Genomic DNA, 25,922 nt, shown 5'->3' with positions numbered 1-25,922 from the left:
CTGAATTCTTAAGATAACAGCATATTCATTACTAAATATGAGGGCTGTGGTGTTGGATTTCCTTTAATAGGACAGGTAGTAGACAAACTTAGCCATAGTGAAATGGTAAGGAAAATACTGAAAGTTTTATAAGCTGTCTCTTTAGGACAAATTCTTGAGGGTAAATTAATAAACTGTTTACTATTCTATGGAGTAATACGGTTTTTAGCTGGCAGTGGATATAGCTAAGGGGGAACAGAGTCACTGGATGGGAAATCCACAGAAGCAGACTTTAGGTCCACGAGTTTCATTGGTATGCCAGCATAATAGCATTTGCCATTTATGGAGCACTGGTTTTGAACCAGGGGCCTGTGGGTGTTCCCCTGTGCTATCTCCTTTAACCATCACAGTGACTCTTGAGGTACAGAGTAGTCTCATTTTCTGGATGAAGAAACTGAGGTTCAGAAAGGCCTAAGGTCAACTAATAAGTGTCCAGAGCTCTTAAGAGTTCATGGCTTTTTAACCACCGGATCATTACTGAAAGTCCTCGAGTCTTAGTCCTCTCAGATTAGAATTAGGAGTGCATAACTTTGACTCTATTTTTGCTATTCAAAAAGACAAGAAGAAAACTTCTGGCAGGTAGAACCAGATTCCCCTGCTATTATCTATCTGACCTCTTTCCCTGATGTTGGTTCCTGATCCCACATACATTCTAGAGGCTTGATTTGGGGGTTTGAGCCATCTTTCCTGGAAGTCACACTGAAGCATTTATTTTAGAAGTGGAAGATTATCTTTCACTCAACCTCCTAAGGCTTTTTCACTAGAAGCATGTTTATAATTTCATTAGAAAAATCATGTATATAATTTACCTGTGAAAAAATGATTTCAGATGCTGACTTAGGGCGCTGTCTCACGGCGGATGGTCTCTACCTGTATACTACTAACTCAGTTGGAAGAGGAGTAAGCAAATTGGGGTCTGGATTACATGGTACTCTCAGGTCAGTTGCATGGAACTTGCTGAATGATTTGGCTGGAACATTTCCCTTCTTCCATAAATCTCTGTGAGGAAGATACCTGGGGATGCGGATCTTCCCCTTCTGTTCCCCCCCCCCCCTCCCCCAACCCACCCAAAGACTGACTAGTAACTAAATAAGTCTGGACAATTTCATGTAATTTGATTTTTCTTGGATTAGTAGACTCTTGTTCTGTTAATGCATTTCACTTTGTTTTGACTCTAAACAGCTTGGTAGCCCTCAGGTCATTGTTTCTAGCCAGAAATTCCTCTATGATCCAAACTGTTAAAATATTCGTGCCTTCTCCATGTTGATGAATGGACATTTTTCTAGTTCAGTCTTTTTTTAAATTTTTTTTTTAACACTTATTCATTTTTGAGGGAGACACAGAACCTGAAGCAGGCTCCAGGCTCTGAGCTGTCAGCACAGAGCCCGATACGGGGCTTGAGCCCACAAACCGTGAGATTGTGACCTGAGCCAAAGTCAGATGCTTAACTGACTTAGCCACCCAGGTGCCCCTAGTTCAGTGTTTGTGTACTTGGATTTGACCGTGGATTAGCCCTACTTTTCAGTGGGGATATCAGATCTGTGAATTGCTGCCACAAGAAACCAGTTTGAGAGGCTTCTATATATTTAATTAGATCTTTTCCCCAACTTTTTTTCTGCTGTAATTTGTTATGGAAAATGAATATTTGCTGTAGTGTCAGTCGCAAAGTTAACGTAATACACGTACTCTCCTTTAGATGTTTTGCATACTTAGTCATTTTTTAAAAATCAGGTGGAAGATGTTTGCTGTAGCGCATTGTGTGGTTTCCAACAACCGCCTGGCTACTCAGCCTGTGTGCTTTCTTCCCCCCCCTCCCACAGAGGTTTTGTGTACTGCCGGAACGAGGAGCTGGAACCAGGATGGGTCGCTTTCGGCAGCGGCGGTCTTCTCCACCGGCCTGTATCTTTTGATAACAAACCTCACTCCCTTTTCCAAGTCATTGACCAGAATACCCTTCAGGTAAAAAGAAAACCAAGACCTTGTCTGTTATGTTTTGGAGACCGTAAGGGAAGTTCCTGACCTCATCAGAGGGAAGAAGCATACAGTTGAGGTAGTTTCCTGCCGCAGCGGCATCCTTCTAATTGTCACCATTGGGGCATTCTGGTTTTTTCTCTGGTGTCTTGGAGTTGTCCCACATGATCTAAGTGAATGTGCTCTAGTTTCTAAGGCCATCACCAAGCTTTTAGGATTAAAAAAAAATCTAGAGAGTCAAAGATGTTACACGTACGAGCTATCTTGTTCTCTTGCCGGGTCTATTTTGGGGAGGGTATCATTTCCTTATTTGATTTGTTCTAAACAGCCTTTCTGAAAGGAGTTTGGATAAAATCCTCATGTGATTAGGGATTCAGAGCTCATCTTGACTGCTTCCAAACATAGCACCCTGTCACCACACTTGCTGGATTATGCTGAAATCACCTGCTTTTGTGTTTCTTCCCCACTACCATGCATCCCTTTAGATCGGGACCCTATATTCCCTATCTTTGTGTGCTTACAATGGAGCACAGTGCCTAGCATTTGATTGATGATGATAATAGTAACTGTCATTTATCCGTGTCTGTCTCTGTGCCGAGCCCTGGTCTAGGCAATTTACATACACTTCTTCTCCTACCTATGAGGTAAAACTGTGGCAGTTTCACTTTACAGACAAGGCCGCTGAGTCGAGGCATTTTGTAAGTGCTCGGCAAGTGGGGTTTTTTTCCTTCTTTGTTAAATTTATTTTGAGAGACTGTGCATATGCACAAGTGGGGGAGGGGCAGAGAGAGAGAGAGCGAATGAGAATGAGCATGAATCCCCAGCAGGCTCCACACTGTCATCGCAGAGCCTGATGGGGGCTCAACCTCATGAACTGTGAGATCATGACCTGAGCCAAAATCAAGAGTTGGATGTTCAACCCACTGAGCCACCCAGGCGCCCCTTGGCAAGTGCTTATTGTTGGAGGAAGGAATGTAGCTCAGAGGTCAAGGGGCTTGTCCAGGGTCACATAGTAATTAATGGTGGCATAAGAACGTGAACCCATGGTTCTTAGCACTAGACTGAGCTTTTTATATTACAACTTCCTGCCTTTCAATGGATGTTGAACAGAATAGTTACAGTTGCCATCCGTGGAGTGAATTCCCTGGGAGAAGTCCCCTCCAGGAGTTAAGTGGAATGTTACTTCTGCTTTTGTCTGTCCCTCAACTGTGCCTTTCCTGGTAAACGGGGACTGTGTCGTCTTCACCATTGCATCTCCAAAGCACACAGTAGCTTCTTGATAATTGTTGGATGAGTAAAACGAGCACATTGACAAATAGATGCCCAATTGACTTCATTTTTTTTTTTTTTAAGTTTATTTTGAGGGAGACGAGCGCTCAAGTGGGACAGGAGCAGAGAGAGAGAGGGAGACGGAGAATCTGAAGCAGGCTCTGCACTGATGGCAGAGAGCCCAGTGCAGCTCGAACTCATGAACTGTGAGATCATGACCTGAGCCGAAGTCAGATGCTTAACTGACTGAGCCAGGCAGCTGTCTCCAATTGACTTCATATTTTATCGTTAATGCAGACAGATGTGAGAATATGTTCTGTACTTATTTGAAATAGAATTATAAGCCTGGGAATTAAACAGATGTTCAGTTCTAGAACATGGTTTTTATCTCAAGCAATGTCCATTTCGTCTGTGTTCTTGCGAAAACTCTGATTCTTATCCAAGAAGATCCTGTTGTCACTAACGAGGTTACATGCACTGGAGCAGTTTGGGGGTAACAGAGGCCAATCAGTAGCTGTCAACTTTGTAGATAGCCTGGCACTACAAGTTCCAACGTGTGGTCATAGCAACTGCATTACTTCTTAACTTCTGAAATAGACAAAACAAGTCTGGAAAGTTCATATGAAATGAGTTCAAGGGTCGGAAGTAACCTTAGGGAAACTAGTGACTCACCTCGAGGGACAGAATAACAAGGTCGCTCTTAGGGCTCCCGGAGGCATCTGACCATCTCTGATTATTTTTATTTTTGGATTTTGACTTCTCCTGCTCTTGGCATTTTTGAAAAACCTAGCCAGCAGTTTTTTTTTTGGGGGGGGGGGTGGGGGTTCCCCGTTCCTCTCATTTTAAGGGCTTTTCTCTGGCAGTAAAAATTAGTATGTAACTACACATTTAGTGTGAAATGATGCAAAGCTCATTCATTATTCTGAAACTGAAGGATGATCAGTATTAGAAACACATGCCTTCGTGTCTAATACAGAGAATTGGAGTTTGTCTCTTTCCTGATGATGGACTTGATGCATTTCACTAAAGCCTCATGTGCTGGGCTAGGGTCTGCCTTCATTTGTTTTACTTTGTCCTTTCTCTTCTCTTCTCTGCCTCCCCTCTTCCTTCTGCCCTCTTTTTTTACTTCCATATTGAGTAACTTTTGAGTTAGACTCTGAATTAGCTGCTGGGATATAAAAGTAAGATACAGTCCCTGTACTTTTAATGTAATTTTTAGTCTGAAATTCACTTACTAAGGAAATCTCAGTACGGTTTCTCTAAAGCTTTGTTTTTGGTAATTGTTAGATAAAACACACGTGCTTAGCAGATTCAAAGCGTTTAGTAAATATCTTTGGCCTATGTTATCTGTCCCATGGGCCGTTGTATGAATTTTATATTTTTGTCATGCAATTTTCATATGTTAGAGGTATCAGTTTAATTTCTTTTTAATGTTTTTTTGAAAAAGAGAGCAAGTGTGAGTGGGAGAGGGGTAGAGAGAGACTGAGGGTCCGAAGCAGGCTCTGAGCACACACAGCCCGGTGTGGGGCTCAGAGTCACGACCGTGAGACCGTGACCTGAGCCGAAACCCAAGAGTTGGCCGCTTAACCGACTGAACCACCCAGGTGCCCCGCTGTCAGTTTAATTTGGACCGAGAAGCTCGAGTTCTGATTCTGGACATAACAGCGTTAGTGATGGACTGACGGAATTAATAGGAAGTTCTGTGTCCCGTTAATGAAGTTTTCCTTTTCCATGTCCAGGTGTGCCAGGTGGTGCCAATGCCAGCCAATCACCTCCCGGTTGGCAGCACCATGAGCACTGTGCACCTTTCTTCGGATGGTACTTACTTCTACTGGATCTGGTCTCCTGCCAGTCTGAATGAGAAAACACCCAAGGGGCATTCTGTCTTCATGGACATTTTTGAACTCGGGGTAAGGTTCCCTTTCTGTCTCATTGTGTCTTTGCAGAGAAATTTCGATTTGGTTTCTTTTTGTATTGGTTTAAAAAGGACCCGAGAAAGGTGGAGTAGGCACAGTGTGTTCACTCTTAGCTCAAATTTTGGGGTTTTTCTTGGATTTCTTTGAAGGTTTCTTTGTTGAGAATTGTAGGACACAGATAAAGTCAAGCTTTCTGAAGGTTAATCTGGCAACAAGGTGGAAATAGTAATACTTAATGTGTAGACAGTGGGGGTTTTTTTTTTTGTTTTTTTTTTTGTTTTAATATTTATTTACTTTGGGGAGAGGGGGGCACCACAGGGGAGGGGCAGAAAGAGGGAGGCACAGAATGTGAAGCAGGCTCCACGCTCCGAGCTGTCAGCACAGAGCCCGATGCGGGGCTCAAACTCCCGAACCGTGAGATCCTGATCTGAGCTGAAGTCGGACGCTCAACCGACTGAGCCACCCAGGCACTAGACAGTGGGGTTTTTAGGCCAAAATGCCCATGGGACTTGTTGGAAACCTGGAAGTAAATCGCAGTGGCAAGACTGGGGCTATAGTACATCTTGGGAGTCTCTGAGAGTGATGATAGTTAAAATTGTGAGAAGGCCGTTCATTCGTTCGATGGTAGCTGAATGCTTACTGTGAGTCAGGCAGCATTGTGTTTAGGTGGTGGGAATACAGTGATGGGCAGGGTGAGCAGGCTCCGTGCTCTAATGGAGCTTGGATTCTGCCTGGTGGGTGGCTTGGGGTGGTAGTGGTGGAGTGACAAAAAATTAACCATAATCAAGTGAGCAAATCAGTGGACAAGATAATTTTACGTCCTTGAAGGAAAAGTAGTAGTTACCCTTATTCTCCAACTTCTTCCTGGGGTTGAGTAGAACATTCTAGGAAGAAGAGACCACAGGTGCAAAGGCTTTGGCAGGAGCAAGCATGTGTTTCAGGAAATGACAGCAGGCTACTGTGGCTGGAATGCAGAGAGAAGGAAGGAGAGCTTGGTGTAAGAGTAGGACCCATGGTAGTCTAGAACTGCACCTGTCCAGTGCAGGAGCCCTTAGCCACATGTGGCTATTAGAAAATTTTTTACTTTTTTTTTTTTTTTTTTAAATCTTAAAGCACAAGCAGGAAAAGGGCAGAGAGAGAGGGAGAGAGGGAGAAACCCAAGCAGGCTCCTCACGGTCAGTGCACAGAGTCTGACGTAGGGCTCAAGCCCACGAAACCGTGAGATCATGACCTGAGCCAAAATCAAGAGTCGGACACTTAAACGACTGAGCCACCCAGGTGCCTCACATGTGGCTACTTAAAATAGAATTAAATAAAATGTTAAAAAAAAAAAAAGTGGGGTGCCGGGGTGGCTCAGTCGGTTAAGTGGCCTGCTTCAGCTCAGGTCATGATCTCGCCCGGTCCATGAGTTCGAGCCCTGCATCGGGCTCTGTGCTGACAGCTCAGAGCCTGGAGCCTGTTTTGGATTCTGTGTCTCCCTCTCTGACCCTCCCCTGTTCATGCTCTGTCTCTCCCTGTCTCAAAAATAAATGTTAAAAAAAAAAAAATTAAAACTAAGGCTTCAATTGTTTCCTCACATTAGCCACATTTCAAGTGCTCAGTAGCCACATGCGACTGGCTTCTGTATTGAACATCCAAGATCTAGAACTTGTCAGCATTGAACATTCTGCTGGACAGTGCTGGTCTCAATAATATTTGTAGAGACTTATAAAAGAAAAATTGCCCCAAGTCAATCTGTGACAAAACCTGTTTTAGTGATGTAATTTACAGCCCCCTTCTGGAAGAAATTAGCATTCCTGGGGAAAAAAAAAAAAACACCGAAGTAATTTTCGAATGAATTTTAATAGGCTTTAAACTTGTTCTGGGAAACCAATCAGCCATCCCGCCAGCTGACTGTCAGTCAGGAGTCTGGTGTCCTTAAACGTACATCCTCGTGTTTTTCTATCTAGTTTCTCCGCTTAATCATCATCTTTTTTAAATGTTCCAGCTGCAGTGTCTTTGAATTGGTCTGCTAGAGATTGTACTCCTTGAACACGTGTTCAGAGTTGTCAGAAAAGTTTTAGTACTTGCTGCTTGGAACAGACCTGCCAGCTGGCCAAAGGATGATTTAGGTCTTTATTGTGAGTAGAGTGGGAAAACATTGAAGGCTTTCCCCTTTCTCTGGTAGTTTTTTCTTTAACAGAAGCCTATCAGAAATACATGCACGTGGACCAGAACTTGAGGCAGCACAGGAGATAAGGGTTTGGTCTACTTCCTCCTCTTTCCTTCTTCCTCATAATGTGTTTTACTTATCTTCATTCCTCTTGTGGTTATCTCGGTAACGGACGGTGAGGCCTGTATTTCTTGTTCCTCAGCTGATGGAGGTGGTAGTGGCCCTTCCTGTCTTTCAGTGTGGGGCGAGCCGCGGCCAGAAATGCATGTTTGCTCAGGGGAAGAGAGGAGTCTCCCCTGCCCACTTCAGAGAGTCTTGGGAGCGGGAGGCACGAGGTGTGGTGCAAAGCTATGGTGAGAGGGGTGTAGGCCGAACGTTAATAAAAGGAACTGTCCATCCCTTTCCTGGTGTACTCCTTTGTGCTTAGAGACTGGCTGCCCAGGCAGAAGGCTGGACTTTATTTTCTGAATAAGCTGGGTGACTCTGGAAAAAAGACCTCAGTGTACGGACATTAGGGTTCATTTAAGGAGAGGACTTGCTGCCCTAGTGAATCACCCACAAGTGATGTCTTCCAGTAAGCAAGCCTCAACCATGTGCACAGCATTCCTGATCAGTGCTAAACTGTTTAAAAAGCAGATGCATACAGAACAACAACAAAACAAAAAATAAAAACAACAAACAAAACCCAACCTCACAAAACCCCAAACTTTGGAGAGGTGTGTGGGGAGGGGAAGAGGAATAGGTTATCTGTATTTTTGCCAATTTTTTTTTATATTTATTTTTGAAGGAGAGAGTGACGGAGCATGAGTGGGGGAGGGGCAGAGAGGGGAGAGGGGGAGACGCAGAATCTGAAGCAGGCTCCAAGCTGTCAGCACAGAGCCCAGCGCGGGGTTCGAACTCACAAACTGTGGTGAGATCATGACCTGAGCCAAAGTCAGAAGCTTAACTGGCTGAGCCACCTAGGCACCAATCCCAACCCCCCCCTTTTTTTTTTTTTTTTTTAAATTATTGAAGCTAGGTGCTGGGTACATGGGGCGGGGCGGTGGGGGGAGCTCTTGTGTACATTTAAAAAAGCACCCTATTGGGGCGCCTGGGTGGCTCAGTTGGTGAAGCGTCCGACTTCAGCTCAGGTCATGATCTCGCGGTCCGTGAGTTCGAGCCCTGCGTCAGGCTCTGTGCTGACCGCTCAGAGCCTGGAGCCTGTTTCAGATTCTGTGTCTCCCTCTCTCTGACCCTCCCCCATTCATGCTCTATCTCTCTCTGTCTCAAAAATAAAAGTTAAATAGGGTGCTTTTTCATTTTTTTTTTAAGAATTTCCTTAGGGGCTCTTGGGTGGCTCAGTAGGTTGAGCGTCCGACTTCGGCTAAGGTCATGATCTCGCGGTCTGTGAGTTTAAGCCCCGCGTCGGGCTCTGTGCTGACTGAAAGCTTGGAGCCTGGAGCCTGCTTTGGATTCTGTGTCGCCCTCTTTCTCTGCCCCTCCCCCGCTCATGCTCTAAGAAATAAACATTAAAAAAATAATTAAAAAATTAAAGCAGATAGCCAAGGATCTCTAGACCAATGAGGAAAGTCTCCAGTATGAAAATATGAAATCAGAAGAACAGCCAGCAGGGTTTACAATGTTTTATTCTCCTAGCTGTATGAGATAGGAGTACATCTTGCGTTCATACAATATAGCACAGGGGCTCCTAAAAACAACAACAACAACAACAAAAAAAAACAAAATGAGCAAGAGCTCCTGGGAATTAAAACTATGATTGTCAGGGTGCCTGCGAGGCTCAATCAGTTAAATGTCCGACTTCGGCTCCGGTCATGATCTCACGGTCCTTGAGTTCAAGCCCTGCGTCGGGCTGTGTGCTGACAGCTCAGAGCCTGGAGCCTGCTTCGGATTCTGTGTCTTGCTCTTCCCTGCCCTTTCCCCACTCATACTCTGTTTCTCTCTCTCAAAAATGAATAAACGTTAAAAAAAAAAAACAACTGTCAACATTTAAAAAAATGTAAGAAATCTCTCAAAGGGCAAAAATAAAAACAATAAATATGAGAGAAGAGTTGATAAATGTGGAGGAGCAATCCCTCTAAAGTCCTAGTTGATAGGAGTTCCAAAAAAAAACAGAAAACCAAGAATATGGAAAAAATGTCAAACTAGAGGGCACAGGTGTCTAGATGAACAGGTATCTGACATGGTGAATGAAAAATGCCCACCATGTGGCATATCATCCTGAAATTTCAGATTATCGTGATGTAAAGAGAGGGCTGTGAAGCTTCCAGAGAAAATCATGTACAAATGATAAAATCATGTATAAATGATGCGGAATAAGGAAAGCACTACGCTATTTAGTAGCATTATTGGATACACAAATGGAGTAGCACTCTCAAAATTCTGAAGGAAAGTGATTTCCAGCCCAGAAGTTAGCAGTCCTCCAAAGTGTCCATCAAGTGTAGAGACAACAGAGATTTCTAGATCTCGCAGTTATACAATCAAAAGCCCATACCTGCTCTGGAGGAAATGGAACTAAAATAGCCCCTGTCAGTGGCATAAAATAGAAAGTTGGGGCTGAAGGAACTTGATCTAGATTAAAAGAACAACATTTGAATCATTTTTGGAGTCTGAAACCATTAAGGAACATTTTGGAGACCGTTTGGAATTTAAATATAAAATGAGTATTAGATAAAACCAAGGCATTATTCTTAATTTGTTTGTAAAGTCTGCAAATGGCATTGTGGTTCTATGAGAATGTCCACATTTTTTAGAGATGTGTAGTGAAGTATTTGGAAGTGGAATTAGAGTGTTGACTTTGGCTCAGGTCCTGATCTCGAGGTTGGTGAGTTCAGGCCCTCATCAGACTCCATGCTGACAGCGTAGAGCCCGGAGCCTGCTTCAGATTCTATGTCTCCCTCTCTCTCTGCCCCTACCCCACTTATGCTTTGTCTCTCTCCCTCTCTCTCTGCCCCTACCCCACTTATGCTTTGTCTCTCTCCCTCTCTCTCAAAAATGAATAATGTTAAAACAAATTTTTAAAAAATAAAACGCTTGAGCCAAAAAAGTGATAGGTCAAGCCTGTGTGGCAATATCTGGATAAGAGTTGAATCTGGAGGAAGGTTCATTGGCCTATTCTCTATTTTTACATGCTTGAAATTTTCCGTCAAATAAAAAATTAAGCATCACCAGCCTCTAGTTTAGCAGTTTCTAAAATGCTGATTTGGGAAGCTAAACACAGATATCTGTGCCTATGGTACTTTCACGGAATGGAACACTGTACAGCCATTAAAAAGAACGAGGCTGATCTGCATAGACCAAGCAGATCAATTTCCAAGTTCTGTCGTTTAGCATGATAAAGCTAGGTTCAGAACACTGTATTCCCTACCTGCTATAAAAAGGTGGAGTGGGGGTGCAGATGCCTTCTGCAAGTGTCCTCCTACATTAACAGCTTTCCTCTCGACGGATCATTCAGCACAGCATACGGATACATCAGAGGATATCCTGTCTTGGGGGGAAAAAACCCAAAAAACTGCCTTGACCCGTGCCCGCCTCCAGTCCCCTGTTTTTGGCTTCCCTTTATAGCACTACTCTTGAAAGAGTTTATTCTTCCTGTTTTTATGTTCTTTCCTTCCATTCTGTCTTGAGCCTGCTCCAGTCAGTCTCGTATCTTCACCACATGCCACCAGAACAGTTCTTCCACGTTTGCCGGGGACTTGCACATTATGGAGTTCGAGGTCTACTTTGTGTCTTTTTCCTTGACCTTTTAGCAGTATTTGATTCTTGAAGCGGCTTTCTCTTGCCTTGTGGGACCTCCCATAGGACTTCTCCTGCCAGTGGTTGCTCCTGCCCTGCCCCACCTTCCCTACTTCTCAACGATTACGTGCTTCCGGACCTATTTCCGGATGCCTTCTGTCGCTGCCTGCTCTTACTCACTGGCTGGTCTCCTGTCGTGTAGCTGTAAACACCTCTATCTACTGCTGGTGCTCAAATCTGCTGCTCAGCCAGAACCTGTCCCCAGAGAGCTGGCTGCATATCGACGTGGGTGTTTGTTTGTATGTGCGCAGGATATGAGACTCTTCCAGTCTGATCATCACTGCAAGCTAAATGTGCCCCCAGCCACACTTCTGGTTTTACCCCAGAGCTGCTCTTCCCGCAGGCCTTCCCTTTTCAATTGATGGCATCTGTGTCCTTCCAGTGCTGGCAAGAGACCTTTACTGTTCCTCTTTAGACGTTTGTTTATTCTGAGAGAGCACACACAGGGAAGGGGCAGAGAGGGGGAGAGAGGATCCCGACCGAGCAGGCTCCGCGCTGTCAACACAGAGCCCCACAAGGGGCTCAGACTCACAAACCGTGAGATCATGACCTGAGCTGAGCTCAAGAGTCGGGTGCTTAATTGACTGAGCCACCCAGGTGCCCCCAAATAAGTAAACTTTTATAAAAGGAGAACGTGGCTAGTAGCATTGAATTCTGCTGGGAAAGTCAAGATTGAGGCTGAAAGAGGTCTTTGGGTGGAGAATATGGCAGTTCTTGGTGGTAGCCTTAACAGGAGCGGCTGTGGGGGTTAGGAGGGGTGAAGCCAGGTGCAGTTGGTCAAGTATGGTGAAGAGGGTAAGACGACAAGAATAAATCTCTCCAGAGGTTTGTTATGAAAAAGCGAGAAATGAGAGGGAGGTAGTGGAGTGGACCGTGGGGACGTTGAAGTATTTTTAACTTTGTTTTTAAAATTTTAAATGAACAGATAATAAACTCTTCTACTTCAAGACTGACAGGTTATGGGGCATAGCCTTAGACCTCTGATAAATGGCCTTGGCCAAACCAAACAAAAACTCCTAAAATGAGGGCTTTCAACTAGACGATTCGAACTTTTAGCCCTGATATTCTCCCCCACCCCCTCCAGCTTTATTGGGGTATTCCTAACAAAATGGTATACTTTCAAGGTAAAGGTTTGACGTATGTGTATATTGTGAAATGGTTACCATCGTCGAGTTAACACCTCCATCGCCTCACGTGTTTACCGCGTTTGTGTGTCTGCGTGTACGGTAGCATTAAGATCTAACTCTTAGCAACTTCGAAGTTTATGATTACCTATAGTTACCATGCTGTACATTAGATCCCCAGGACGTATTCATTTTCTAACTGAAAGTTTGTACCCTTTGACCCACATCCCCCATTTCTCCCACCCTGCAGCCCCTGGCAACCATCATTCTTTCTGTGAGTTTGACTTTTTTTCTTCTGGCGTGAGATCATAAAATGTTTGTCTTTTTCGGGCTGACTTATTCGCTTAGCATAATAGTCTCAAGGCCCATCCGTGTTGTCACAAATGGCAGGATTTCCTTTTCTGAAAGGCTGAATGCTGAAATTCATTTTCTGATTCACAAAAGCTTTTGGTTGCTAAATAGTATAAATATTTGCTACTTAGATGTGGCTGATGATAATCATTAGAAACGATTAGGTTTGCTGTGAATTATGATTTCACCCAGATACTTGGAAGTACTGGTAAATTTCTCTCCAAATTTAGTGATAGTTATATTGTTTTGAATACATTGTTCTTAAAAATGATCTATTTATGGGGCACCTGGGTGGCTCAGTCGATTAAACATCTCTTGATTTTAGCTCAGGTCATGATCTCCTAGTCATGAGATCTAGCCTTGCGCTGCACTGTCCACGCAGAGCCTGCTTGGGGTTCTCTCTCTTTCCCTCTTTGTGTCCGTCTCCTGCTTGCACACGCACATTTTCTCTCTCTCTCTCTCTCAAATGTTAAAGTTAAAAAAAATTTCTAGGGGCGACTGGGTGGCTCAGTGGGTTGAGCGTCCGACTTTGGCTCAGGACACGATGTCACACTTTGGGTTTGAGCCCCTCGTCAGACTCTGTGCTGACAGCTCAGAGCCTGGAGCCTGCTTCGGATTCTGTGTCTCCCTCTCTCTCTCTGCCCCTCCGTAGCTCATGCTCTGTCTCTGTCTCAAAAATAAAAACAGTAAAAAAAAATTAAAAATTTTTAAATCTATTTACATGTTATAAAATTCAAATGGCACAAAAGTCTCTCCTTCACCTTGCCTCCTGATTCAGTTTCCCTTGCTGCAGGCAAGTAACATTAACACTTTGTTCTCTATTCTTCCTGAGATAAGATGAACGTGTACAACTACACATGTATAATTTTTTCCTTTTCTGTTTTTACACAAATAGTAATTTGTTATACTTTTTTTTTTAAGCTTTATGATCAACGTGGGGCTTGAACTCATGACCCTGAAATCAAAAGTTGCATGCTCTACCAGCTGAGCCAGCCAGGCACCCACACTCCCAATTTTTTTTTTTTTAAGTTTTTTTATTTTGAGAGAGCGAGCACACATGGGAGGAGCAGAGAGAGAGAGAGAGAGAGAGAGGGAAAGAAGAATTTCAAGCAGGATCCACTGCAACATAAGCTTGAAGTGCAATATGGGGTTCAAACTCATGAACCGTGAGATTGTGACCTGAGCCCAAATCAAGAGTTGGATGCTCAACTGAGCCACCCAGGTGTCCCAGTATTTGGATTTTTTTAAAAAAATTTTTTAATGTTTATTTTTGAGAGAGAGAGAGCATGTGTGTGAGCGAGTCGGGGAGGGCCAGAGAGAGAGGGAGGCAGAATCTGAAGTAGGATCCCGGCTCTGAGCTGTCAGCACAGAGCCTGATGTAGGACTCGAACTCAGGAACTGTGAGATCGTGACCTGAGCCGAAGTCAGACACTTAACCAACTGAGCCACCCAGGCGCCCCACTGGTATTTGGATTTTATTCCAGGGGACAATGGAGAGCTCAGAGAGTTCTGAGCAGGATCTGGTTTTAAAAGTTCATGGTAGCTTTTGGGTCAAGAATAAAGCTAGATTTAAAGATTTGGGGCACCTGGGTGGCTTAGATGAGCGTCCGACTTCGGCTCAGGTCATGATCTCGTGGTCTGTGAGTTCCAGCCTGGCGTCGGGTTCTGTGCTGACAGCTCGGTGTCTGGAGCCTCCTTCGGATTCTGTGTCTCCCTCTCTCTGCCCCTTCCCTGCTCATGGTGTGTGTGTGTGTGTGTGTGTGTGTGTGTGTGTGTGTGTGTGTGTGTGTGTGTGTGTGTCTGTCTGTCTCTCGCTCTCTCTGCCAAAATAAATAAACATTAAATTTTTTAAAGATCCTTTAAGAGATTAAACAGCTATGGAAGAGACCACATATTAGTTTTATAATCAGGAAAGAAATACTAAAAACCTATTTTTGGAACCTCGACTACCACCAGTGTTCTTCCTTGTCAATTTTTACGAAAAATCAGTGGAGTTTGATCTGCAAAATAGGCGTGTTGATACTTAAGATTGAGTGAAAGCTAAAGGATTGAAGCCTGGCTAAGATAAATAGGTAATCCTAGCAGGACTAACTAACTGGCTGTGCTTGTCTCAAAATGATTTCTTACGAACTCCGAGTGGAATAGGTAAGTAACCATTACATAAGGTAGACAATAGAAATATTGGAGTATGATGGAAAGAAATGGAATGGAGCAGATACCCTGCCTAACTGAAGCTATTAATATGAACAGTCTCTGACTTTGGGGGTATTTGAGTTATCTTCTGCTCAACAAGCGACCTCAAAACTAAGTGACTCTCAGCAGTAACAACTTACAGGTTGATGGGGCTCAGTAGGGTGGTGGTTCTTCGCTGCCTGGGGGAAGCTGAGGTCATACTTGCAGCCTCGTTCAGCTTGCAGCTTGACTGGGGCTGTCATGTTCACGTCGGCCTCTCATTCTCCATCTTTGCAAGAGCACAAGTGCTCCTCTAGCCTGTGCTTGTGTCTTGCTTCAGAGGGCCAAGCCTGGAGTCTGCGTGGGAGGGAACTAGGCGAGGGCCTGACTCCAGGCTGCAGCTTTCCCCTGGGGCCACCAACGTGATAGCCTAGCGCTTGGGGTCACGGGCTTTTGACATTCTCCGACACTTAGATTCTGGCCTTTAAAACTACAGAGTAACTAAATCTCCTTTTTTTTTTTTTTTTTTTTTACCTTTTCAGAACATATTTTTTACATCTTTTGTTCTGAGTTCTTCCTGCTCCCATATATACGTGCTCTCTATAAAAGGCTGTTCTTTAGATAGACTCAGTGACCATTTTACTGCTATTTTGTCCTCTTTATGTCCCTTCTGAAAGATATGGTCAGCATAGTAATGGACATGCTAGGTCCCTTCTCTTTTCCCCTGGGTTTATTATTTCCTTTAAATTGTGATCTGGATGACTGAGATACCTTCATTCATCGGTATTAATTCTGCACCCGCTCTGTTGCTTTGGGTAGCGGGGTAACAGGCCTTTGTTTTCAAGGAGCTCACATTAGTGTGGGGAGTTCGACAATAAGAAAGTAAATTAAGTAAGTAAGAACAAAACCATTTCAGCTAGTGAAAAGTAAAGGAGGCGAGAAAATAAGATGATGTGACAGTGAATGGGGTGGAGGTGGGGCGCCACTTTGGTTTACCTGGCAGATCCGGCCTTTCTAAGGAAGGACATTGGAGCTGAGACCTGAATGATAAGCCACCATCCATCCTGACGGGTAGGGTGACCAACCATCCCAGTTTGCCTGGGACTGAGATTTCTCCGGTCATGGGACTGTCGGTGCTGAAACTAGGACATTCCCAGGCAAACTGAACAGTTGCTCAATCCAGGCAGAGGGAACAGCAAGTCCCAAGGCCTAGAGTTAGGAGGAAGTTTGGCATTTTAGAGGCAGGACAGAAGGCCAGTGCAGTCGAGGGTGTGGTGAGAAAGGGTGAGCAGAGGCAGGCGAGACTGGGAGGTCTGTGAGTGACAGACTACGTGGGCCTTGATGGTAGTTTGGGTTTAATAAGCCACTGTGGGGTTCTGAGTCTGGAAGGACGTGGTTTAGTTTACACTGGTGAATGATCATTGGCTGGGTGTAGAGAGGAGAGCATAGGGTGCCGAGGTAGAAACGGGAGGCCAGTTGAGAGGCTGGTTCAGCCCTCGGGCTTGAGATGATGGTGGCCTGTGCCTGGGAGGCAGCCAGGAGGGAAGCTTCTTGGCACCACTAACTCTCGCTCCGCTTACTCCTCTCAGCCTCTTCCCCTCCTTTCTAGGTCAGTAGCTTTTCAATCCTGAAGAGCTTCTTTGCCAAGCAGAGGTTCCCAGATTTACCATTCGTACGCCAAACCGCGCTCCTTTTTGCTTCCCCGGGTGCTTTATCAGTTTCTCCGTGTTTTCAGACAGTGACCCGACTAAGCCACCCAGGCGCCCTGCTTCTCGGTATTTTCAAAGTACTTGAACACAGTGGTATAGTTTTTTTTTTAAGGTCTCCATTGATTTTCTCATGGGGCCAGATTGGGTAATGCTTTTGAATGCCAAGCTTAGAGTGACTGATTTTTATCTTGGATGCCTTTGAAGGGTTCTTTCCAGAGTTGTGTGACATAAATAGAGCTATGCTTGGTAAAAGTTGCTCTAACATGGCGGGGGGGAGGGGGGGGGCGACGTGGATGTGTTAAATTTTCGGCGACAGCAGGCTATTTGAGAGGAAATGCCTGGGAGCGGGAGGCAGTCGGAGATGGTGGGACTGAATCTCCGTAGCAGGGATGGGTCTCTTTATAGGAACGTGGGAGTCCTACCACGAAGAGGTGAGATCGGATTCAAGCGAGGACGCTGGTTTGTTTATTCAGCAAGGCATTGAGTACGTCTGAGTGCTGAGGAGGTTATGATGAACAAGTCGGGCCGAGATCCCTGTTCTCGGGGACCTGGCATTCGGTCGGGGTGGGAGGTAAGAGAGTGAATTAATGAGTAAGAGAGCTTTAGAGAGCGGTAAGTGCCATGTGGATAGCAAAACAGGGTGACGTGCTCTGGCCTGGGGAGGGGGGAAGGAGATTATTTTTAGATCAGTAGACAGGGAAGGGGTCTTTGCGGAGGTGGCATTCTACCTGAGACCTGAGTGATTGGAAAGAGCCAGCCACGAGACGATGTAGGGACAGAGTGTTCGAGGCAGAGGTCTTAGACACCAAAGGTTGGGTCTAATCCTAGGCAAGCTTCTTTTTGAGTAAGTGGAGATGGGGAACCAAAAAATAAGAGAGTAAGGAGGGTGGGGACCGTGTTGGTTCTGCTCACCAGCAGAGTACCTTCCACACAAGTAAGGATTCATATTAAAAAGACACAAAACAGGATCGTGTTCTGGAAAAAGAAATGGCAACATCACAGCCCACATGGAAGACAAGGAAGAGGTCCGTGGTTTTGGTTTTAGGTTACGCACGGACCGTTCAGCACATCCACTTATTAGAGGGGGCCAACTTAAGTCGCTATAAAGGGGGAAGAAGTAGGGGCGAGGAAATAGAAATAGCATTTTTTGGACTCTCCAAGAACTCCTCTCTCATATCACTTGTGACTGTATCCTAAGAGTCTCTCCCACTGTGTGCAGCCTTCCCTGGGAATCTTTCCTGGCTGTGCTTCTGAACTTGCTTTCTCTTCTCTGTTGCCAGCCTTTTACATTGGACTCCTTTGCCTTTTGTTTGCTTCTGTGAGCCTTGCCTCTCTGCACTCCTATTCCCTCTGGTCTCTGTACCTCACAGCTGCAGGCCAGTCCCACCCAGCTTTGCTGGTGGCACCAGTGTCTGAGGCTCCAGCCAGATCCAGGAGCCTGGGTCTGGAAGGGGGCAGAGAGATGCCGAAACTGGAGGAGATGTAATTTGAGACATTTGCCAGTGAATGGAAGTGGAGAAAAGGCATGGTACTTCAGTGGGCCACCCAAGTCTTGTGTAAGGTCTGTGTGTGCTTGAAACCACGGAGAAGGAAGACCACAGGGAGACTGACAGCCAGATAACAGCGCAGAAGGACCTTAATTAAGGGAGCAGTTAGGGGACAGAAGAGGAAGAATTAACCTTAAACTGCATGAGGTGAGTGCACTTCTTCCTCTGAATTAAGAGGAAAGGAAGGATAAGTGAAGCTGGATACAGAGACACTGGAGTTGGAAGAGAGATGAGTGGGAGAAACTTCTAGTAAGTGGTCTGGATCTTTTTAGCAAGAAAGACAGGCGCTCTGCTTGAAGTCAAGCTCGAGATCGGTGCAGGAATTTTGGAATCCTCACTGCAGAGATTCTGCTGGGCAATCAAGTGTTGAAGGAAGGACTGGCGGGCACCAGCAAGGATCCAGCTGATGTTGGCACGTATTTTTTAGCAGATGAAGTCTGCCTTCCTCCAGGATTGCTGTGCAGTGCCCAAGCAGCTGGGGCTAATGTTAACTGCTGCTCATACAGAATTTGGATTTTAGCCACTAATTATATTTCAAGAAGACATTATCTTCCTGGTTATACTTCATAGCGAATCAAAAACTGATTGATTTGTTTTCCTCTCCTCTTACTTGTACCTGTCAGGAGCTTGTAATTAGCGAGAGCTGCCTGTGGAATTCAATATAAGGAATTTTAATCAACCTTTTGCAGATCCTATTAAACTTGGCTCCCTGCTTTTAGAATCTGTGCTGTTATGAAAAAGGAAAGCTCTTGAACTTAGCACAGCCTTTCTTTTGTTCTCAGTAGTTTCCATAGAACTTAAGTTTTGAGGCGTACATCTACTCAGGTGCAGGCTTTGGAAATACGTGTTTTTTTCTTTTTTTACATTTATTTGGAGAGACAGAGTGCGGGGGTGGGGTGGGGGGGGGGCAGGCACAGAAAGGGAGAGAGAGAATCCCAAGCAGACGTGACACTGCCGGTGCAGAGCGAGATGTGGGGCTTGAACTCACGAACCTCGAGAATCATGACCTGAGCTGAAATCCAGAACCGGACGCATAACCACTGGAGCCACCCTGGCGCCCCTTTGGAAATGTTCTCGAGCAAACAGATCGCGGTGATAATTCTCAAGTAGAAATCTGCCGACTTGGGGGAAACCACGATCTCTTAAGGGCCTCTTTTTCCTTAACTACTAGGTTGAAAATGGTGTATATGTAGCCAATCCGCTTCAGGAACGTACAATTCTAATGAGAAAAGAGGGCGAATCTGCAAAAAGCATTAACGAGATGCTTCTGAGCAGACTTTCACGCTACAGAGCTTCTCCGTCCGCAACGCTGGCTGCCCTCACAGGCTCCACCATCTCCAACACTCTGAAAGAGGACCAAGCAGGTATGCTGCCCCTCACTTACACTGCTTGCCTTGTGTAGCTCCATTCAGCTGTTAACATATATTTTAAGACTTCATTAATTTAAAAAAAAAATTTTTTTTTTAACGTTTATTTATTTTTGAGACAGAGACAGACAGAGCATGAACGGGGGAGGGGCAGAGAGAGAGGGAGACACAGAATCGGAAACAGGCTCCAGGCTCTGAGCCGTCAGCCCAGAGCCCGACGCGAGGCTCCAACTCACGGACCGCGAGATCGTGACCTGGCTGAAGTCGGACGCTTAACCGACTGAGCCAATCAGGCGCCCAAGACTTAATTTTTTTTAGAGCAGTTTTACGTTCACAGCGAAATTGAAAGGAAGGTAGAGAAATATCCCATAAACCTCCCGCCCCCACACACGCACAGCCTTCCTCATTATCCGGAGGTGGTACCTTTGTTACAGTTGGTGAACCTACATTGAAACAACATTATCACCCAAAGTCCATAGTTTATTCTTGTTCACTCTTGGTGGTTTGGACAAGTACATAATGACACGTCTTCATCATTACAGGGTTATACACCGTAGTTTCACTGCCCTAGAAGTTCTTTGTGCTCTAGCTATTTATCCGTCCTCCCCCGAGTCCCTGGCCACCACTCCTTGTAGTCCTTGTAGTGTTGCCTTTGCCAGAACGTCCTATAGTTGGAATCACACAGTATGTAGCCTTTTCAGATTGGCTTCTTTCAGTTAGTAATACGTGTTTAAGTTTCCTTTATGTCTTTCCATGGCTTAATATATTCAGCTTGTGATTAGTGAGAGGCTGCCTCTTGAATTTGGGTAGTACTTAAAAAAATGTGGTTTTTTTTTTTTTTAATGTTTATTTTATTTTTTATTTTTAAGAGACAGAGACAGAGTGTGAGTGGGGGAGGGGCAGAGAGAGAGGGAGACATAGAATCCGAAGCAGGCTCCAGGCTCTTGGCTGTCAGCACAGAGCCCGACGCGGGGCTTGAACCCATGAACCGCAGGATCATGACCAGAGCTGAAGTCGGATGCTTAACTGACTGAGCCACCCAGGCTCCCCTTGGGTAGTACTTTTTCTTGAATGCTTCCAGTGTGCCGTACAAAGCACTTTGCTTCACATAGTTCACCCTTTTATCTCCTTCCAGTCATCCATTTTCTTATTCCAAAGTAATACATGTTGTTGGTGTGGATGTAAATTAACGCGAACCTGTAATAATTCAAAACCACTCCGTCTTTATAGATACCTCATTACTGTTAATGTAAATTGACTTCATGTTTAGCATATGATTCATAAATGTAAAAAGCTCATGTTTAGCAACGTCCTCACTAAATACAATCTTGGTCAAGCAAGGAAGAGGCAAACCTTCCACAAGATTACTTTTTCTAGAATTTATCATTTAATGTTCGCACTTTAATATTTTAAAATAGATAATGCCTTTATAGAGTTTGAAAGTAAAAACAATATAAAAAGGCATGTGCAGAGAAATCTTACTGTATCATCTTGGCATATTATACATTTTGCTCCCACACTGCCTCCTGTAGCTAACTATATTTATTAGTTTTGACTTACAAAATTTCTTTATGCAAATACAATTAAAGACAAACTTATGTGTTCTTATTTTCCTCCTTTTCTTAATCAAAGGTAGCCTACTAAGCACACTGCTGTGTACTTTTAAAGAGTTCTTAACTGAACTAATAAGCCTTTGAGAGATTCACGAACATACATGAACCTCTTCTATAACATCTTAAGTGTATCTATCCATCGTGATTTTCACCAGATTTTCAAGGTCATTTATGACCAAAAAAGTTAAGAACCATTATTCTTGACGAGTTTACAGATTAAATATCAACCATGTGACTCTATAACAAATCCTAAACTGGAGTAAAAGATAAGGCTAGAAAATACGCCACATGTAGAAAAATACATCTAAATTAATATGTTTAATGAATTTAATGCAATTTTATGCTTTAATCCTTCTATATATTGAAATGTTAAGAAGAAGGAATATTTGTGATTATAAAGCTATCTGATTACTTGTTAGTGTTAGAATTTAAGGATAGAATTTTATTTTCACAGGTCTCTATTATATCAAATATAAGTAGGGAAATTATTAATAGTTATAACTTAGGTATGCAGATAATTTGAATGGCAGAAATACTTTGTAGAGGACAGTCCTTTTTCTAAAATAAACAGCTTCCTGACCAGCTGAAGGCTTGATCTGGGTTTATCCCTTGGGAGAAAATTGAATCCTACCCTGTGAACAGTAGAAGTGCTAAAGGAATCTTTGTTGGATGAGAAAATATGGGAGAAATCAAAAAGAAAACTCAGAAGGCAAGGTTATATTTAGAATTCTGTGAAAACTGTTACTTGTATTTAAAACCTGCGAGTTCCTATGTTTATGTACAGTCGCTGCATATTCATTAACGTGATGTTGCTGCATAAAAATTCACCAGTTATTAAGCTAAGTGACTTCTGACAAGCCAGCATTCATAGGGTCTAGAATGTTTTATTCCGGGATAAACTGATACCTATTACCATGTTGGTAAGATGTCTATTAAAATATCTTGGTGAAAATGTTCTGCTCACAGAGTTGCTTATTTTCCAGTCATTGCCCCTTTTAGGTTTCTTGTGGAAATTCATGACCCTGAATTTATTTCCTGAGTGAAGAATATACTTGTTGAGGATTTGGAGTTTTAAAAAAAGGAGCTGTTTAGAAACAAGCATTCAAAACAAATATCAGACACATTAGGTTTGCTTTTCTCATGTAAACCATCTAAAGACAATTTGACATCTGCCTAGGCAGTTCTATTTTGTGCCCTGACGGCTCCCTAGGTAAAGCATTCTGACTGACTTAGGAAATCCTTAAATTTGCATTTTCTGATCGGCCAGTGAGGAAGAGAGATTAGCGTGCATTTTATACCTCTTGATTAGAAACAATAATTATTTGTTTAATGATAGTTTATGTCACCGACCCTAAAAAATAGAAAATATGTAATGGGTTATCCTAAATCATGCGGGTGTAAAATTTCATATTGTGAAAGCATTTTTTAACTAGATATGGGTCGAAATTTCTGGCTGGCCTCATGTTCAGAGCGGTTTGTAACCCAAACCCATGAAGAATTTGTTCTGTATAAAATGGAAAGAGGTCTATTGGAGTGCAGTTTCCCAGAGGAAACACAAACAGAAGGATTCTTCTTTCATTTTGAGATTTAGTCCATGTGAGGATTCATTCTTTTGAAAGAAGTTTTGAGACATAAAGGCGTATTGAATATTGGGAACACCTTTGAAAATGTTCAGCTCATGCAACAGGGTGGGGCCTGGGGCCAGGCTATGGAGCCAGAAGATTATTTCTCCTTAGCTTACCACTTCTTGCTGTGTTTGCTGAATCCGGATATAGCCTTGTTTGAATTTGGGGCCCCCTCGTTAGACTCTAATCAAATCTGTGTGTTAAACACCACTATTTTCATCCCTTTCACCAGCAAATACTAGCTGTGGGCTGCCTCTGAAAATGCTGCGGAAGACGCCCATCTATACGTGCGGCACGTACTTGGTGATGCTGGTCCCACCGCCAGGGGGCGCCGGCAGCTCTGCCACCCGTTCTCTTTTCGGTGGGACAAGTGGTTTGTCGTCTTTAAAAAGTAAGTGTCTTTGATCTGTGGCACTTTGCCCAATTTGTCTCTAACTTCAAAATTTAAGGCTTTTCGGGGTGCCTGGGTGGCTCAGTCGGCTAAGAGTCCCACTTTGGCTAAGGTCATGATCTGACGGTTCGTGAGTTGGAGCCCACGTCAGCTCTCTGCTGTCAGCGCAGAGCTCACTTCAGATCCTCTGTCCCGCTGTCTCTCTCTGCCCCTCTGCTCGTTCGTGTTCTCTCTCTCTCTCTCTCTCTCTCTCTCTCTCTCTCTAATAAATAAATAAATAAATAAATAAATAAATAAATAAATGAAATTTAAGGCTTTTCTATTAATGATGTTAAACTTTGTTAAAGTTGTTTGCAGAAGCTATTTGATACCAACACAAAAACTTATCAGTACAGTCATAGGATAGGGGGAATTAAAAATACAATTTTTGTAGACGATATAATAATATACTTTGCAAAACCATCCTGTAAAATTGCTAGAAATAATGAGTTCAGGACAATTTTAGAAAACACTGTGTTGCCACAGTATTTACTGATGACCCAGCAAGAGCTCTACCCAGTATGAATAGAGTTCCAAAGCTCTTAAGTATGTGAAGTGCCTCCATTTTAGGGCACGTAAACAAAAGGTTAAGCAAAACATTTGGAACTTAATTTGGAAATTAATGTTGTTAATTAAGTGTATGTGTATTTTTTTATAAAAGAGGGAGGCATACTCTATAAAGTGTTGTGATTTTGGCTTCAGAGGAGACAAATAGTTAAATGGAATAAGACATAGAATCAAAATCAAGAATCAAAAAATATTTCAGGGCGCCTGGCTGCTTCAGTTGGTAGAACATGCCAACTCGATCTTGGGGTCGTGAGTTCAAGCTCCAGGTGGGGTGTAGAGATTACTTAAAAATATCTTAAAAGAATGTTTCTTTTACATGGCCATTTTCTAACTTTCTAAGGGACATCATTTGACCGATCTGAGCCTCAGTTTTCCCACCTACAAAGAATGAAAGGATAGTATCTCACACTGTTGTTTGATGATCATATGCAAGAAAGTTATGTTAGAGTTTTTATAAAAAAACAAAAACCCGAATGTTTCTTTTATATATGGTAACAGTTTTTCTTTGAAATTTGTTTAGAAAAATAAAATGTTTTAAAATCTGTTTGTTTTCGTTTCCCAATATTTTCATATTCTGTGCTCTTAAAATGATTTGCTTACAGCTATCCCAGTAAAGGATTATATTTCACATGTAGACTTTTAAAAAGGCATTTTGTACTCTAAGCCTGAAGATGTAAATTGGACCTCAGCAGTTGATACAAAATCATTTTTCTCATATCAACCTTTGGGCCATTTCAAGTAGTTGCATGTGTTGGGGATTTAGATCTTCATAATAGCTCAAAACTCTTTCGCCTGTAGAATCCAATTGGTTGGACTTTTTCTCAACAGCTTGTTATCTCTGGCAGTTCATGTGACCACAATGTCCCCTTTAGCTCTTGAATAAATGATGTTAATTTACTATTAGTCTTTTTTTTTTTTAATACTAGCTTTATTGAGATCTAACTTACATACCATAAAATCCATACCTTTTAGGTATACTGTTCACTGGTTTTTAGTATATTCAGAGTTGTGTAACCATTACCGCTATCTAATTCTAGAACGTTTTTATCACTCCATACCCATTAGCAGCCACACTCTTTTCTCTCCTCACCCCAGCCCCTGGCATCCATCAGTCTTTCTGTCTATATGAGTTTATCCCTGGACTTTTCATATTTATGGAATTATATATATGTTTTTGTGACTGGCCTTTTGTTTTTAAGGTTCATCCATTTGGTAGCACAAAATCATGACTTCATTCCTTTTTATGGCTAAGTTATATTCCATTGTATGGATAGACCCCATTTTGTTGAAATTTGGATCGTTTCTCCTTTCTTGCTATTTTGCATAATGCTGCTATGAACATTCTAGTACAAGTTTTTGTGTGGGCATGTCTTCATTTCTCTTGTGTGTATACATAGGAGTAGAATGTTCGTCATATGATAGCTATATGTTTAGCCTTTGGAGGGACTGCCAAACTGTTTTCCAAATGCATCATTTTACGTTCTCATCAGTAACGTAAAATGGTTCCAATTTCTCCACATCCTCACTGACATTTATTTTTTGTTTTTTAAAAATCTAGCCATCCTAATGGGTATGAAGTGGTATTTCATTGTGGTTTTGATTTGCACTTCCCTAATGACTAATGATGTGGAACATCTTTTCTTGTGCTTATTGGCCATTTGTACGTCCCCCTTGGAGAAATATCTATTCAGATCCCTTGTCCATTTTTAAATTGGGTTATTTATTTACCATTAGTCTTATTAAAGTCTTTTTTTAGTCTCTGGCATGGCTTTTTCACTCACTTAAAATTGGCCCCATTTGATTAAAGTAGGACTTCACAGCACCATTTTTTCACGAGGCTATACCTTACATAGTGATTCTATTCTAGTCCCAACAAATCCGTAAATACTTAAATTTGTTTCCTGTTCCACATTGGTCACTGTGGAGTCTACACCATAAGTGGGAGAACTGGTGCTTGCTTTGAGGAGCTCCTCGTCTGGTCGGGAGAAATGTTGTACATGTGTGGAACAAGGAGAAAATGGTACACAATGCCGTATCACTGCCTGAGCGGTGGGGAGATGAAGTGCTGTAGGATGTGAGAGAAAGGGTCATTGTGGAGTGAACTAGAAAGGAGATCCGTCCTGAGGTCTTGGGTTTAAGTTGTGCAAAATAGGTATTATTCATGTAAGTGGCCAATGTGGGAAAACCCAGTGAAAAAGATTTGGGGCAGATGATTTGTTACGGTGCAGGTTGGAACAGCAGCACGTAGAAAATACACTACGGTTTAAAGTATAGCTTG

The 25,922-nt window shown here is 43.2% G+C and overlaps 1 protein-coding gene across 12 annotated transcripts in view; it reads left to right on the top strand.

The window, feature by feature from the left end:
- HECTD4 (HECT domain E3 ubiquitin protein ligase 4) overlaps positions 1 to 25,922 on the top strand; it is a 192,405-nt gene that overhangs the window by 68,076 nt on the left and 98,407 nt on the right. For all 12 annotated transcript variants that reach the window (XM_023241435.2, XM_045041851.1, XM_045041855.1 and 9 more), the window contains exons 5-9: positions 869 to 977; positions 1,860 to 1,998; positions 5,019 to 5,189; positions 19,214 to 19,406; positions 22,880 to 23,038. In XM_023241435.2, the coding sequence (XP_023097203.2) occupies positions 869 to 977; positions 1,860 to 1,998; positions 5,019 to 5,189; positions 19,214 to 19,406; positions 22,880 to 23,038 (771 nt within the window). The remainder of the gene's footprint in view (positions 1 to 868; positions 978 to 1,859; positions 1,999 to 5,018; positions 5,190 to 19,213; positions 19,407 to 22,879; positions 23,039 to 25,922) is intronic.

Source organism: Felis catus, chromosome D3 (assembly GCF_018350175.1).
Source record: "Felis catus isolate Fca126 chromosome D3, F.catus_Fca126_mat1.0, whole genome shotgun sequence".
In the NCBI taxonomy this organism is placed as follows: Eukaryota; Metazoa; Chordata; class Mammalia; order Carnivora; family Felidae; genus Felis; species Felis catus.
Note: the sequence above shows the minus strand (reverse complement) of the source record. Positions and strands in the feature narration are given on the sequence as shown.